At 37.7% G+C, this 17,667-nt stretch overlaps 1 protein-coding gene and 1 long non-coding RNA gene across 4 annotated transcripts; both read right to left on the reverse strand.

Moving 5' to 3' along the window:
* Window positions 1-2,847: 2,847 nt before the first annotated feature.
* On the reverse strand, window positions 2,848-5,153 carry LOC310730600. The gene is made up of 4 exons (XR_014534857.1): window positions 5,093-5,153; window positions 4,950-5,012; window positions 4,040-4,096; window positions 2,848-3,119 (listed from the first exon to the last, which is right to left on the reverse strand). It is a non-coding gene; the product is annotated as an uncharacterized lncRNA (long non-coding RNA).
* A 43-nt stretch (window positions 5,154-5,196) lies between these two features.
* LOC310730599 (uncharacterized protein) lies at window positions 5,197-9,620 on the reverse strand. Of its 3 annotated transcripts, XM_083549631.1 has the most exons (7): window positions 8,909-9,615; window positions 8,570-8,720; window positions 8,102-8,434; window positions 7,405-7,494; window positions 6,226-6,273; window positions 5,853-6,119; window positions 5,200-5,405 (listed from the first exon to the last, which is right to left on the reverse strand). In XM_083549631.1, the coding sequence occupies exons 2-7, from the start codon at window positions 8,625-8,627 to the stop codon at window positions 5,350-5,352; spliced, it is 852 nt and encodes a 283-aa protein (XP_083405757.1). In that variant the 5' UTR covers window positions 8,628-8,720; window positions 8,909-9,615; the 3' UTR covers window positions 5,200-5,349. The 3 variants fall into 3 exon arrangements, with proteins under 3 accessions (XP_083405758.1, XP_083405757.1, XP_083405756.1); XM_083549632.1 differs by having other exon boundaries at window positions 5,197-5,405; window positions 5,853-6,104; window positions 6,220-6,273; window positions 8,570-9,620; XM_083549630.1 differs by having other exon boundaries at window positions 8,570-9,615.
* Window positions 9,621-17,667: the final 8,047 nt, after the last annotated feature.

Raw genomic sequence — 17,667 nt, forward strand, 5'->3', positions numbered from 1 at the left:
GGATAGTTTGTATTAACAAGCAGCGACCCCCTTAGTGTCCGGTTTTTGGTTTGGTCCACTGACCCTCAAAATGTCTGTACACGGCCCTATACCTAACTATTTTTTAGTAGACGTGGGCAGTGCAGTTACTTTTGAGCACTCTAATAGAGGATTGACTTCATTCTTCTTAATTAAGATGTACTATGTGTGGTCAAGTGTATTTTGGGAGAATTATGAGCATAAAAAAGTATTAAATACAGTAAAACCTTTTGTTTATTCAGTGGTACAGTAAAAGGTCATGAAACAGTGCATAACCTTGCAAAAACCAACACTGATTTGTAAGCTGTTGGAAACAGGTACTGCTTCTTCTTGGTAAGCCGACACAAATGACTGGACCCCACAGAAGTACCACAGCAATGAAATCTCTTTGTAGTATGCAGGGATGTACACATGTGCAATGGACAGACAATAGCCCAATTCCCTATCTATACACTGCACACTGCACCATGTTCCTAGGAAGAGTGTCTAGATAGCACTACGCCCGTGTTAACCAAGAAGTTAAAAAAGATCTTACTGTGTTGTGAATACGAACAGTATAAAAACGAAGTCTGGTGTATCTGTTACGCCATGTGAACACCTACCGGCAATCAGTTTGGCATTATGGAGCTCGCCTGCAATGTCATTTCAAATAATGTGTACTGTATATACTGTGATTGTATATTTGCAAGCAAGCTGACATTATTCATCACTTTAATCAAAGGAATGTAAGTATCTGTAGTTAAAGTAAGGTACCCACTGGAAATTCTCTGGTAAACAGCAGTCAACATTTGCACTCATTATATATGTATGAACTTTTTTTGGATTTATCAGAATAACTCATAAAATGAATCATGAGGAAACACATGGGGAGACATCAACATTAACCAAAACTCAAATACTCGTATGCAGTCTTTTTGATGAATGTTGTAACAGACGATTAAACCAACTTGAAGCCAATGTTATGTCTCTGAGGCCCACTAGTGGCTGGAAGCAGTAAAAAATAGTAATATTAATAAGTCAAACAATGATTGATATCTATTAAAATTATCTTGAACCAAAAACCTTCTTTTCAACTATTTAAAAAAGGGGTGTTAAAGGGTGTTGTGGCAACTTAGAGTCAGTAGTTACTACCATTATTATTTACTCTCAAAATGTTCTGCTTCCTGTTAAACTGACACTGAACTGTATGGTTGTGGTAAGTAGATTCCACCAAGCGTCAATCAAAACAAGTTCATTACTTGAACGTTTGACCCTGAGTGGTGGCTTTCTGCGTGATTAACCAGTTACATTTTTATCCACTCATGAATACCAAGGAATTTTTTATCAATCGTCAATTGTCTTTATAAATTTCTTGTTAGCTGTCATTACCAAACCATGTCATAACTTCACTGATATCACTAAATGTAGTTAAGTAAAAAGTAAGATATTTAACTTTAAAATGTCGTAAAGTTAAAGTGTCCCCCAAATGGAAATACTTCAGCAAAATACAGATACAAGAATAAAGTACTCAAGTACAATAACAATTACATTTACTTCATTACTGTCCACTACTGCGAATAACGTTTAAAAAAAATCTCATTACATTTGAACCCGTCACGGGTTAGGATATATTAGAAAGCAAGTAATCAATCTGCTTGAAGTTTGTGTTGCAAGTAGGAAAAAAACAGGGAAGTTTAATGATCTGAGCAACTTTCAGGGCCAAATTTTGATAGCTGGACAACTGGACCAGAGCATCTTCAAAAAAGGCATGTTGTGTGAGTGGTCCTGATGTACAGTGGTTAGTACCTTCCAAAATCTGCCCAAGTAAGAACAATGGTGAACTGATGACAAGTTCATGGGTGCCCAAGGCTCATTGATGCATGTGGGGAGTGAAGGCCACCTCATCTGATTCAACAGGAGAGCAACTGTATCACAAAATGCTGAAAGATCTATGAGTGAAAAGTGTGAGAAAACACAATGCATTGCATTGAAAACACCTACCCAATTTCCCCACCCACCTTTCTTTTGTTCCAGGGGGCATACGTTGCCAGGTTGCAAATAAAATTTCCTAACGTTTTTTTTCTCTGTCTAGTTGCACGGAAATGATAAAGCACCAAACTATGACTCCTCCAGGTGTGGGTGTATGCAGCCACCCAAACCAGTTACCTGAATGCCAAAAATGCCAACAATTCATTCTCAACATAGGAGTAATTGGTTCTAAAGGAGGTGAATGCATGTATAAATTTGAAACATGCTGTGTCTTGCTTTGGGGAATTGCTTAATCAGGTAGGCGCAGCTCACTTTGATTCACATTGGGCTTAAACAAAGGTTAATGACAGATTTCCCTGACTCATTTTTGAACAGTCCTTTTGACTTCTTTTTAACTTTTGGGTTAAACTAATTTGGCACCCTTTTGTTTGGGTTTTGAGGAACCAGCAACGTTGAACACTCCACTCCCATTAAATACAAGAATATTGAATTTGTGTAGTGTTCACTTTCTTAAGTGGTTAACTAGGCAGGACAATTAAGATTTTGAGTTGAAAGCAAGATGTCAGTGTTTTATTTTCAGCATGTTTTGTGTTGGCCACAGGTTAAATTGCATCTCTAATCCAACCTTTTTTTTTTTTTTTTTTTTTTTTAGATAACTACGCTGCTGTGTTTCCCTGCTAAACAAAATAAAATATAAAAATCTTCAGATTTTTTTATCAATTAAAGTACACTCTCTTTATATTAATGCTTTAGGCCAAAGGCCTCATCGATCTAATACCAAGCCTCAGAGAAAAGCCTTTTTATAGTTTTATAAATTCTGCATGTTGCATAACCTCGGCACATAATCATCAAAATCAAAAGAGGAGTTGAGAAGTTTGTTTATTTCCACAAGGTAAAGATCTCAAATGTATATAAATGTTCATTATAAGTAGTCATCAATAAAAGAAATCACATTCCTGCATGACCTCAACCATCTTTACACATAATAGATCCAGGAATCAAATCCAGTGTTTCAATAATTAACAGAATATTACAATATATTACATTTCACAGGCATATTTTTTAGTAAAGATGACATTATATATTGTTCGCTGGAGTTTGGTCATATAATGGATTCTTGAACTGATATTCTGCTGTAAAGAAATGAGAAAGGAGAAACATACATTTTCTGGTGTAATATTTTGTGTAAAGCTTCATAACAATTCTAAAGTCAACGTGACTTGTTCAGTGAATAGGCCACAGAAATATTTCTATGAAATATTATAGTAATAATTTTGAAATTTGTGATATATATACAGTTCATACTGGGCTGTTAAAGAGCATAACATGTGGGTATATAATATCAATAATTTTATGTATGATCTAGATTCCATTAGGCATCAGCTTTGTTTGGATAGGCTCACATATATATATATATATATATACACACATACATACACACACACACACACACACACACACACACACACACACACACACACACACACACACACACACACACACACACACACACACACACACACACACACACACACACACACACACAGTATATATAAAATCAGAATAAATGTTCATATCATGATCATTTAAAAAAAACTTTATCAAAGTGTTGTATTATTGCAATATGGCATTTGTTCTATTCCACATAGTAAGGAAGTAACATGACAGACCATGCAGTTGTGCAAAAAGAATTCAAACAGGGGTGGTGTGACTCGACCCTGACGTGAATATATTTTTAGAATAAACGCAGAGTCTGAGGTGTGTTATTCTGTTTATACCACAAAGACTTGTGGAATAAACTGCTACAATGCTTAATTTATCTACTGACTTACATGTTCACATATCTCCTAAAAAAAAAACCTCACCATGTTATTGGTTGTAATTGTATCTTTATTAAACAACTTGTTTTTTTAAACCCCTTTAAAAATCTTCAAATCACTGTGCTAACTTGACTCAAGTCCTACAAAAATAACGCGAACCTTCTGCCGGTCATATTCAAGAATGTAACCACATTGTATAATTTAGATGAAACTCTTCAGTAGTGTCAGCGTACCTTTGTCTTTGGTTCTCTTTCGAGGATGGCCAGACTTGTTAATCTCGGACTGATTGGCTGGATAACAAAAGAACAAGATGTATTTTTATACACAGTGGATTTCAAATTTCTGCACACTAAAGTTCAATGATGTAAACAAATAAGTAAATAAGTAAAGAACTTTTTGCGACCTGTGAACCAACCGAATTGTAGTGACACACAAATAACCGTTAGCGATTATAACTGACCCCAAACCAGAGATCAATTGTTTCATCAGGATTTTTCCGATATAATCTCAATTTCATCTGAACGCTGAAGCTTACAAAGCATGCACGGGATCTAGGTATTGGAAGGTATCAATCAAGTTTAGCAAAGAATTTTCAAACCAATCAAAAGACTTACAGCAATATTAAAATAGCTACAGGAATACAAGGCATGTACTGGTTACTCTCTACATGTTTTGTATTATTTACATTATTTATGTGTAGGCTATGGTGTAGAGTGGCTAGAAGAAAGTCCTCAACATCTATCTGATGATCAGTTTCACCCTCTAGTACAATCACAGCCCACAGCTCAAATGAATGTAAAAATATGGATTTAGAAAAGGAGCTCAGATTTAAATACTATTGAAGATCTGTGGTATGATTTGAAGATGGCAGTGCATCGGAGCAACATTTTCAACTTGGAAATTGGAATAAAATTGCCTAATTCAATAGAAGACTCTAAAAAAAAAAAAAAACAACAAATGCTCAAAATATTTTCAAACAAAACATTAATTAAAGGGGTTTTTAGGTTCACAGTAGGTGAAGGTGGAAAAACTGAAAAGATGTAACTTGGTTTTATGTTTTTTATCTTATATTAAGAGTGTTTCAATGTTTTAGTACATATCAAATGCTAAAGAAATATAAAAATCTGAGAAATGTCAACCTACCATAATATTGTCCTGAATTTGGCTGCTGGTTTGGCATTTTTCTGAATACTGCCGCTGCTTCTGCTGAAGAAGAGTTCCAGTCACCTTTTTGATTTTTACAAGCATTAAGTTTTTTAATTTTCTGACAGTATGTAGTAAAATACCTTTTTTGGTTGGTTTTGACCTTGGATTTGGAGTGGGCTCATTGTCTTTAAAAAAAAAAAAAAAAAAAAACCCAGACAACATGTATTAATTTTTTTTTACAGTGAACAACAGGGGGTAGTATTTGGGAACGAAAAGATAAATATGTTCGTATCCAATGACATTTATAAAACCAATGCCAAATAAATATTACACATTTCCATACTGTATTGTGTTATATAAAGAGTAATTATTTTATTGAACCATGTTTCAGTGAAAATTAGCTTATTAAATCAGTAAAAAGCATACCATAGATACTTTTTCTGGCCTGCTGACCTGGAAAAAAAATGAACAAAAGCCACTTAAAACTAATTCAAATAAATAAACTGGTCACTTGAATGTGAATTGTCAATTAATTGATAAAGTTTTTTTTATTTCAGATTTAGTGGCTGAAATATGTCTTCCACCCGAAAACTAATTACTGACTTCCTGAACTTATCAAATTCAACTAATTAATGGAACATTACTTGACAATGAACAAAGCACATCGTTGCTAATAAGCTTGATTAGCTTGGTTCGTTATTCATCCTAATCCCAATGCAGAGCTTTGTTCTCATTTAAGCTTTAAAATGCGATCAGCAAACTGTAGGTATTGACATAATAATAAAGATGGTGCTTGAAATGTAAGTGGTTTGTGTCTGGTAATAGTGCTCCTAAATAAAACCAAGTGCAGTAAAAATTATCATTTCTCATATGATATTTTGTAAGAAAACAATCCATTACCTTGCATAACTATCTCCACATGGTGTACCGCAGAGTTCTCATTGTCAGTATCGTTGTGCTGATTGTAATAATTTCTTCTGTCAGTGTTGACATAATCCTCATCCTGCTGATCACTCCTTGTATCTTCATACTGGCCATCATGTTCTGCTCCCGGTGAGTTTTCATAATCCGCTTCATGTAGCTCACTCTCAATGTCTTCATACTCACCGTCACACTCATCAACCTTGGCGATCTCAATAGGCCCTTTATGTTCTGCCTCTCCTTGTTCTACAATACATATATATGTATATAAGTTGGGTGGACAAAGGAAACTGGCTTGCTTTCATAAACCTGTACAGATGGTTGGATGACAACAAATTTTATGCACCTTTACCTTCCGAGTTGATGTAATAAGAATCAGATAATTTCTTTAGGCAATGTCCTGCTTACACAGAGAAAACATACGACTGTATTTTCCAGATAAATTACAGTACACACAAATTGTATTGCACGCAAACACTTGTGTTTCTCTACGAAAATCGTGTTCTAAAATATATATATTTTTAAATTAATTTGTAATTTACAGCAATTTAAGGCTAATAGCTTTAGCAGCAAAGTGATTTAAATTCACATTGAACAATCCAAACCTATTTACAATAAAGTGCTGTAATATCTTTGCAGATAATTACATTTTAAACACTATATTACTGTATTTACTAGCAATACAGTGGAACCTCGATACTCGCGACCTTGACAGTTTGCGACTTTTGGAACCGGACTAAGAGTAACTCGGCAAAAATCTGATCGTTCGCGAGAAGCCGCGAGTGGCTCCAAAGTTTGAAGTAACATTTCAAAACAGAGTTTGTACTAATAAATTACATAAAAATGTTAAAGAAACTATCGTATTATTGTATTATTCATTTAAAGTATTCAATAAAACATTTATGACAAGTAATTCCAAATTTTTGTTGAGTTTACAGTACAGTACATCAAAAGAAGAGTCAAAACCTTGTGATCTTTTGTTACTCAGAATCACAGAACATAACCCCCGAGAGTATCAAGGTTGCACTGAAAACTGTAAATTTGGCACTTAAATAGGATTAATATAATTACAGTATTAAATAAGACATAATCCATTTGCTCATTTGTCTGAAGTTTAAAAAAAAAAAAAGGAAATTAAGGCTGATGAGAAAGGAGCAGCTGCAAGTGAGCAAAATGTTTTGTTCAAAACAATGCGGTGGAATTAAATACACAACGTTCTATTCAGTAGCTCAAAGCTTTAACCACTGTGCCACCACAGGGAGCTCTATTAGTTTGCACTGATTCAAGCACCGTTCTCTCTGCACTCATGTTTGCAACGAGCATCGATTTTCTCACACCTTTTAATGACAGGAGATAACGCACTACACATTTTGTATTTTACTGTTAACCAGTGCTCGAATGATCTAAATCAACAGCACAATTTTGTAAAAAAAACCCAAACAAAACAAAACACAGAAAAACAAAAAAAGCATTCCCTTCATAAGGACATTCTTATGTAAAAACAAGTAAATTGAAATGTGAAACTGCTCACCTTTGAATATACAGACAAGACACAATACAAACACGAGAAAAATAAATGAAACAACTCCAGCAGCAATGTAGTACCACGGGAAATTCAAACCTGGAATCACATAATGACCACAGTCTCAGTATAGTGACATAAGTCAACCTGAACATGGCTTAATCTACAATATGTGGCTAGAGGCAGTGTTTTTATTACGGTTTAAACAGAGGTGGAGCCTTATGACTGGTGTAAATGTGATGAAACAGAAATAATAATTTTACGCATCCATAACATGAATAAGATGAATTTTTTACTCAATTAATCCACTTTTCTCCAAAATGCAACATCTTCTCCAAAATGACTATATTTGGTATTTGGTTGGGATAAAAGCATGATCCCAAAAGGGCATTGAGCACATTAGAAATCATAATGCTTATTACTCTAAATTTGTGTAATATTTGACCCTATTACTATGCCATCACTGTGGCCTTTCAATATAACGCATGGCACAGTTTCGTTGTCGAGCTATTAAAAATGTTCAGTAAATTCTTTACCTGGTCAGAAGCACCGTTGATCTATGTGCAAACTACAACTTAAAGCCTTCGCCCTGTCACTTTTTGTTGAATGATGTCTAATTAGACTATAACTTATCCAACCGTTTTTTTCCTATAACACATTTATTTTAATTATATTGTATAAAACACTATTTGTCTTCGAGTGTTACCTCCTTCATGTTCTTCTGAATTTTCTATTACCACTCTCTGGCACTCATGGGTCAGCTGACAGCAGTATATGCCCATGTCACTGGTCTGGAACTGATGAACAAGGATGGAGAAGTTTCCTCTGCTGAACAGTAAGGGGAATGCAGTCATTCTCCCATCTTTAGGATCCTCAAAGGTGATATTTCCATGTGGCCTGATGCTCAGAAGCGTGGACGATTGGCTCCACCTGGCTTCTTCGGTTTTGCTACTTTTCGAAAGGCTACATGGCAGCAAGACCTCCGAGCCCAGACGAGCAGTGAGAGAAATGCTCCTACACGACACTGGACAATTTAATCCTGAACAACAATGGGGAATAACATGTGACGCATCAAAAACTTAATCAACCATTTTGCACTAAGTAGTGCTCATAGTATAGATAAGGTTTTATGATTATCTTTAATTCAGAATATTTAAAGGGAATTTTCACTCACCATTCGGCACAAGGGCGCTGAAAAATGTTAAAAGCTGAACGAAGTGTTTCACACGCATGTCTTGCCCGTTACCTACGCAAATTTACTATGAAACCTGTAACGTGAAGGACAAAAATAGTCCATCCTGTATGTGGCTGTCCTCTGTCATTTCCTGAAAGACACCCACGTTTTAAACCTTGACGTGGACACTTGTTAATGTATAATATAAAACCTGTATGTATTGGTTATTTTAATACATTTCCTAATGAATAATGTTTGCTACGGCATACAGTGCAAAAGCCCAAACAATGTTTCAACACCAATATTTCATCATATTCAAAGGAAAATCTTTTTGCGTACACTTGCTGATATCTGTGAAACAGTTGGAATTGGTCGAGTTCACATTTACTGAGGCAGTGTTTCACTTTAGCGCCTATCCACTTTACCACATCCTGTTAGAAAGTAAGTTTGATACAGCTTGTACATTTAAGCAGAACATCAAACAAATGAAAACCTCCATTTCTATCATTGCTTGTGCTGTCTAAACTCGAATACTTTATTTATTTAGATATTAAATTATACATGGTAACCACAATAAAAGAATAAAACTGCACTAATAATAAGGAAAATGATCAATCCTTGCAACTTTCAGTTCCACCAGTGTTTAACCTTATCTTATGAAACTTGTGAATTTGGATCATGAAATGATAAAATGATAAATAAAGATCTCAGTGAAGTGCACACTCCTCTTTCACTTCAGATTTGCAGCACTGAGTTGCATGAAAACCACACTATCACATGGTCTATGCTTGTTTTTAAAAAGAAGCATCAAACCACTGTTTCCTTCAAATCCTTTAACATTTTTGTTAATTCTTACATTTACAGCATTTAGCAGACGCCTTTATCCAGAGCGACACACAAAATTGCTTTTATAGATTCCATCAATGAATAAATCAACACTGGTTCATTAGGTTGCAAACTTAGGATACCATCTGCCTTAAACTCTGTTGGGAGGAATTATATAATATAATTAGGAACTTTATAAGGAAAAAGTGCTATTCAATTGTTTCAGGAAGAGGTAGGTCACATGGATGGATGGATGGATCCTAATATAACGTGAAAAAGTATAATAAAAAAAGCCAGTGCAGCAAAATGTTATAATTAAATTGCTCCTTCTAGAGCATTTGTTTTAAACCTTATTTTACATAACACAGGTTAGTTACAATCAGGGTAATAAAGTGACAACAATCAAACACCAGCGCCCCCACGTGACTGTGTAAACATGAACGTTTTAGTGGCTTATTTATGAATGATTATTTTAATAATAATAATAATAATAATAATAATAATAATAATAATAATAACTAAAGGTGTTTGTGTTTTAATGATTTCCATAACTGAGTTTAGTCTGGCTACTATGGAAGCATAGTTGTAGCAAAATTAAATATAAAATGCAATATTTTAAATGGCAAAGTATTGCTGTATTTTAATGTACATATTCCATGACCATTACCATATGTGCAAAGTTTGGTGCAAAAAAATAAATAAATTATATAATCTACATTTGCCATTTCCACCAGTAGTTTTAATATGTAAATTACAAACTAATTTCAACGCTTTATAAATTGCTAAATTAAAATGTTTATGTACATACAAATATTTTATATATATATATATATATATATATATATATATATATATATATATATATATATATATATATATATATATATATATATATATATATCTGCGTCTTACAGTGTTCGCAGAGCGGTGAAGGATGCAAAGCGGCGCTACAGGAGAAAACTAGAGTCACAGTTTCAACATGGTGGCTCTAGGAGCCTGTGGCAGGGACTAAGAACAATCACGGACTATAGAACACCTTCTTCGTCTTCTCTGGCAGACGAGCTAAACACCTTCGAGGCTGCAGCTAACCACGCTAGTGGCGCTAGCAGCACAAACAGCATGCACGCTGAAAGAGCCGGAGACGTAAACACGTTCACCATCTCGGAGCATGACGTGAGAAGGGCATTCAAGAGAGTGATTACCAGGAAGGCAGCAGGACCAGATGGCATCACAGGTCGGGTTCTGAAAGCCTGCGCTGACCAGCTAGCACCGGTGTTCACTGAGATATTCAACCTCTCACTGGAACACACTGTTGTCCCCTCATGTTTCAAACAGTCCACCACCCGAAAAAAACCCAGCCCGCCCTGTAGCCTTACCCTCAGTAGTGATGAAGTGCTTTGAGAGACTGGTCAGAGACTTCATCACTGCATTACTACCAGACACACTGGACCCACTACAGTTCACGTACCGTCAGAACCATTCTACTGAGGACGCCATTGCTCATCTCCTTCACACTACGATGAGCCACCTGGACCAAAGAAATGGGAATTATACAAAGATGCTGTTTGTGGACTACAGTTCAGCATTTAACACCATAATTCCCTCCACACTCACCTCTAAGTTGGAGGTCCTGGGACTGGTCCGGTGCCAATGGATCTCTTACTTCCTGACAGACAGACCACAAGCCGTACAGGTGGGCAAACACACTTCATCCACCCTTACCCTCAGCACTGGAGCTCCCCAGGGTTGTTTTCTAAACCCCCTGCTGTACTCACTGTACACATATGACTGTGTGGCCACTTCCAACTCCACCACCATCATCAAGTTTGCTGACGACACTGTTGTGGTGGGCCTGATCCCCTTGGTCGTCTCCCAATGACAGATGGTGCAATCTGACACTGATGTTCCTTGAGCGTGGAGTTCACCTTGGATCTCTTTAGAAATCTTTCTGGGCTCTTTTGTTACCATTCGGATTATCTGTCTCTTTGATTTGTCATCAATTTTCCTCCTGCGGCCACATCCAGGGAGGTTGGCTACAGTCCAATGGATCTTAAATTTCTGAATAATATGTGCAACTGTAGTCACAGGAACATCTAGCTGCTTGGAGATGGTCTTATAGCCTTTACCTTTATCATGCTTGTCTATAATTTTCTTTCTAATCTCCTGAGACAACTCTTTTCTTCGCTTCCTCTGGTCCATGTTGAGTGTGGTACACACCATGTCACCAGACAACACAGTGACTACCTGGAGCCCTATATATAGGCCCACTGATTGATTACAAGATTGTAGACACCTGTAAAGCTAATTAGTGTACACACCTTGAATTAACATATCCCTTTGGTCACATTATTTTCAATCTTTTCTAGGGGTACTATAATTTTTGTCCAGGCCTGTTCCATGAGTTTATTTTTTTAAATAATTCTGTTAAAGCATTGTTAAAAAGCAATGTCTGACGTTCATTGGTTAACATTCATAGAATTTTTATTTATTATTACTTTTGTCAGATTAAAGTTTTTTCTGTGTCCATTGTGTGAGTTTTTATTTCATTGACCAAAGGGTACCAACAATTTTGTCCATGTGTGTGTGTGTGTGTGTGTGTGTGTGTGTGTGTGTGTGTGTGTGTGTGTGTGTGTATATATATATATATATATATATATATATATATATATATATATATATATATATATATATATATATATATATGTGTGTGTATATGTGTATATATATATACAGTATATGTATTTAAAATAGTTTTCATAATGTCTTCATTTCTATATTCTTGTTTGTAATTGTATGACCTGATAGTTTTCCGTGCCAGAGCTTTGTAAGAACTAAAATATAAAAGATATTTTTACTGACACAAACAAGTGAAATTTTTTTTTTTAAATCACTAAACATTTGTTTTACTAATGTGTTAAGTCTTAAATCAAGCACCAAATTCTGCTATGATGCCTGCACTCTTTTCTTCACTTCTCTAATACATTCTCAATTACTTTGCAATGTTGACCCCAGGTACCCAAACTTATCCACCTTCTCCACCTCTTCTCCCTGCAACCGCACCACTCCACTGCCCTCCCACTCATTCACACACATGTACCCCTACTGACTTTCATTCCCCTTCTCTCCAGCGCATACCTCCACCTCTCCAGGCTCTTCTCAACCTGCTACCTACTCTTTCCACAATTCAACATCATAGTCCATAGATACTCCTGTCTGACCTCATCTGTCAACCTGTCTATCACCACTGCAAACAGGAAAGGGCTTAGAGCCGATCCTTGATGCAGTCCGACCTCCACCTTAAACCAGTCTGTCGTTCCTACTGCACACTTCACTGCTGTTACACTGTCCTGCATCACCCTCACATACTTTTCTGACACACCTGACTTCCTCATACAATACCACAATTCCTCTCTCGGCACCCTGTCATACGTTTTCTCAAAATCCACAAACACACAATGCTTCTGACCTTCTCTATACTTCTCCATTAACTTCTCAAAGCAAATAATGCGTCTGTGGTGTTCTTCCTCGGCATGAAACCATACTGTTACTCACAGATGGTCACCTCTTCTCTCAGCCTGGCTTCCACTACTCTTTCCCATAGATTCATGGTGTAACTGATCAACTTTTTATCCCTGTAGTTACTGCAGGTCTGCACATCTCCCTTATTCTTAAAAAAACAGTACCAGCACACTCCTTCTCCATTCCTCAGGCACCTCTTCTACAGCTTACAGCCCACTTCCACTCTCAACAACGGACGTCTATTCAGTGTTTAGCAGAGTGGATGCATGCAAAGAGCATGCGCTGGACAACTGGCACAGGTTTTCACTGACATTTTTAACCTTTCATTGGCCCAAGCCACGGTTCCTACATGCCTGAAGACCACTACCATCATACCTGTGCCTAAGCACTCAGCTGCCGAATGCCTGAATGACTTTCGCCCGGTTGCACTCACCTCTATCGACATGAAGTGCTTTGAGAAACTGGTTCTGAATCACTTCACTGCGGGCCTACCACCTACACTGGACCCACACCAGTTTTCCTATCGCCCGAACAGGTCAACAAAGGATGCAGTTTCCATGGCTCTTCATTCAACCCTCACCCACCTGGATAAAAGCAACACCTACATCAGAATGCTGTTCATTGACTTTAGCTCTGTGTTCAATACAGTCCTCCCCACTGTACTGATCACTAAGCTCAGTGACCTGGGTATCTGCACCTCCACTTGCAGATGGATTCTGGACTTTCTCACCAACAGACCTCAATCTGTCAGGTTGGGCAACCAGGTATCCTCAACCCTCATTCTGAACACTGGCATCCCGCAGGGCTGTGTTCTGAGCCCACTACTCTACTCCCTGTTCACCCACGTTTGTGCTCCTCTGTATAACTCCAATATCTTCATCAAGTATGCAGATGACACCACCGTGGTCGGCCAGATCGACAACAACGAATCGGCCTACAGGGAAGAGATCTGTAATCTGGCAGCATGGTGTGCCACCAACAACCTGCCCCTTAACACCACGAAGACCAAAGAGCTCATTGTGGACTTCCGGAAATCCAACAGCAGGAGACATCTACCAGTCAACATCAATGGAACTGAGGGAGAACGAGTCTCCAGCTTTAAGTTCCTGGGAGCTCACATCTCTGAGGATCTGACATGGCAGCAGAACACTTCAGCCTTGGGTAAAAAAGCACAACAGCACCAGAACTTCTTGAGAAGTCTTAAGAAATCTCATCTGTCCCTGGGGATTTTAACGAGTTTCTACCGCTGCATCATTGAGAGCATCCTGACCAACTCCATCACTATATGGTACGGAGCCCTGCAAAGGGTGGTCAAAACTGCCCAATGCATCACTGGCACCCAACTACCTGCCATTAAACACCTTCACCACAGCAGATGTCTGCGCAGAGCTCACAACATTATCAAGGACTCTTCACATCCCAGTCATAAACTGTTTAACCTCCTTCCATCAAGAAGGAGATACAGGAACTTACGCTCCAGAACCAGCAGGTTCAGGGACAGCTTTTTTCCATCCACCATCACACTACTGAACTCTACACTACACCGCTAAATCACTACAAAACAAAACACAAAACAAAACACTGCATATAACTCTGTAATATACATGTTCATATTACATATTTTTTATTACTCATTACATCTGCACTACTTTTATCTATGTATCTTTATATCCCTACTGTACATTCTGCCTGACATTTAATTCATTTGTGTATATAACCTTTGTGTGTATATTACACAAAGGTGTATATAACCTTTGTGTAACCTGTATATAACCTTTGTGTATATATATATATATATATATATATATATATATATATATATATATATATATATATATATATATATACAGTGAGGAAAATAAGTATTTGAACAACCTGCTATTTTGCAAGTTCTCCCACTTAGAAATCATGGAGGGGTCTGAAATTGCCATCGTAGGTGCATGCCCACTGTGAGAGACATAATCTAAAAAAAAAAATCCAGAAATCACAATGTATGATTTTTTAACTATTTATTTGTATGATACAGCTGCAAATAAGTATTTGAACACCTGAGAAAGTCAATGTTAATATTTGGTACAGTAGCCTTTGTTTGCAATTACAGAGGTCAAACGTTTCCTGTAGTTTTTCACCAGGTTTGCACACACTGCAGGAGGGATTTTGGCCCACTCCTCCACACAGATCTTCTCTAGATCAGTCAGGTCTCTGGCCTGTCGCTGAGAAACACGGAGTTTCAGCTCCCTCCAAAGATTCTCTATTGGGTTTAGGTCTGGAGACTGGCTAGGCCACGCCAGAACCTTGATATGCTTCTTACAGAGCCACTCCTTGGTTATCCTGGCTGTGTGCTTCGGGTCATTGTCATGTTGGAAGACCCAGCCTCGACCCATCTTTAATGCTCTAACTGAGGGAAGAAAGTTGTTCCCCAAAATCTCGCAATACATGGCCCTGGTCATCCTCTCCTTAATACAGTGCAGTCGCCCTGTCCCATGTGCAGAAAAACACCCCAAAGCATGATGCTACCACCCCCATGCTTCACAGTAGGGATGGTGTTCTTGGGATGTTATTAATCATTCTTTTTCCTCCAAACACGTTTAGTGGAATTATGACCCAAAAGTTATATTTTGGTCTCATCTGACCACATGACTTTCTCCCAAGACTCCTCTGGATCATCCAAATGGTCATTGGCAAACTTAAGACGTGCCTGGACATGTCCCGGGTTAAGCAGGGGAACCTTCCATGCCATGCATGATTTCAAACCATGACGTCTTAGTGTATTACCTTGGAAACGGTGGTCTTAGCTCTTTTCAGGTCATTGACCAGCTCCTCCCGTGTAGTTCTGGGCTGATTTCTCACCCTTCTTAGGATCATTGAGACCCCACAAGGTGAGATCTTGCATGGAGCCCCAGTCCGAGGGTGATTGACAGTCATGTTTAGCTTCTTCCATTTTCTAATGATTGCTCCAACAGTGGACCTTTTTTCACCAAGCTGCTTGGCAATTTCCCCGTAGCCCTTTCCAGCCTTGTGGACGTGTACAATTTTGTCTCTAGTGCCTTTGGACAGCTCTTTGGTCTTGGCCATGTTAGTAGTTGGATTCTTACTGATTGTATGGGGTGGACAGGTGTCTTTATGCAGCTAACAACCTCAAACAGGTGCATCTAATTTAGGATAATAAATGTAGTGGAGGTGGACATTTTAAAGGCAGACTAACAGGTTTTTGAGGGTCAGAATTCTAGCTGATAGACAGGTGTTCAAATACTTATTTGCAGCTGTATCATACAAATAAATAGTTTAAAAATCATATATTGTGATTTCTGGATTTTTTTTTTTAGATTATGTCTCTCACAGTGGACATGCACCTACGATGACACTTTCAGACCCCTCCATGATTTCTAAGTAGGAGAACTTGCAAAATAGCAGGGTGTTCAAATACTTATTTTCCTCACTGTGTATATATATATATATATATATATATATATATATATATATATATATATATATATATATATATATATATATATATATACGACTGTTTATTCGACTTGCTAACTTCTAAAATGCCATTCTGTAATTCATAATGATGTCCACACATCTCTGCACTGTTACTGCCTTTATATTTATTTACTGTACATATGTTTACATATTTATGACTTTATCACTTGCTGTAAATATGCCACATATTTATCTGCACTTTTGCACGATTGCTACATTTTGCACTTCTGGTAGATGCCAAACTGCATTTCGTTGCTGTATACCTGTACAATGCAATGACAATAAAGTTCTATCTATCTATCTATCTATCTATCTATCTATCTATCTATCTATCTATCTATCTATCTATCTATCTATCTATCTATCTATCTATCTATCTATCTATCTATCTATCTATCTATCTATCTATCCTCTCAAGTTTCAAAATCTTGTTAAACAATCTGGTTAAAAACTCCACTGCCACTTTTCCTAAACATCTCCATGCTTCTACCGGTATGTCATCTGGTCCAACCGACTTTCCACTCTTCATCCTCTTAATGGCTGCTTTCACTTCCTTTTTACTGATCCTATCCATTACCTGCTTTACCATCTCCACATCATCCAACCTTCTCTCTTTCTTTTATTTTCCTCATTCATCAGCTGCTCAAAATACTCCCTCCACCTTTTCAACACACTATTTTAAAACATTTCCATCTGCATACTTTATTGCTCTAAATTGTAGCACATCCTTCCCAGCTCGGTCCCTCTGCCTGGCCAATCGATATAAATCCTTTTCTCCTTCCTTAGTGTCCAGCTTCTCATACAGCTCCTCATAGGCCTTTTCCTTGGCTTTTGCCACATCCCTTTTTACCTGATTCCGTGTCTCCTTGTACTCCTGCCTACTTTTCTCATTTCCTGCCATGACAAGGTGGACGCTTCGCTCCTGAGTTATGACAAAGATGTCTCTTTGCCCCAGAGGGCAACGCTTTGCTCCAGAGTCCCGACACGGCTTCGGCCTTGGGCTTCGCCGACATCATGGTCTCTGCAGAGGTCGCGCCGCCTCAGACCTCCGCAGAGGGCATCATTTCACCTCAGACCTCCGCAGAAGCCGTCGCTTCATCTCAGACCTCCGAAGAGGGCGTTGCCCCACCTCATCACGTCGGCCAGAAAGCAGAGGTGTCTACCAGAGACCTACCCCTGGGGGCAGACACAAAGACGCCTTAGTGAATTTATAAGTAAGTTGTTTCCTTTTTGATGCATACTCAACACTAAATGTGAATTTATTTACA

Source organism: Silurus aristotelis (assembly GCF_946808225.1).
Source record: "Silurus aristotelis genome assembly, chromosome: 8".
Lineage (NCBI taxonomy): Eukaryota > Metazoa > Chordata > Actinopteri > Siluriformes > Siluridae > Silurus > Silurus aristotelis.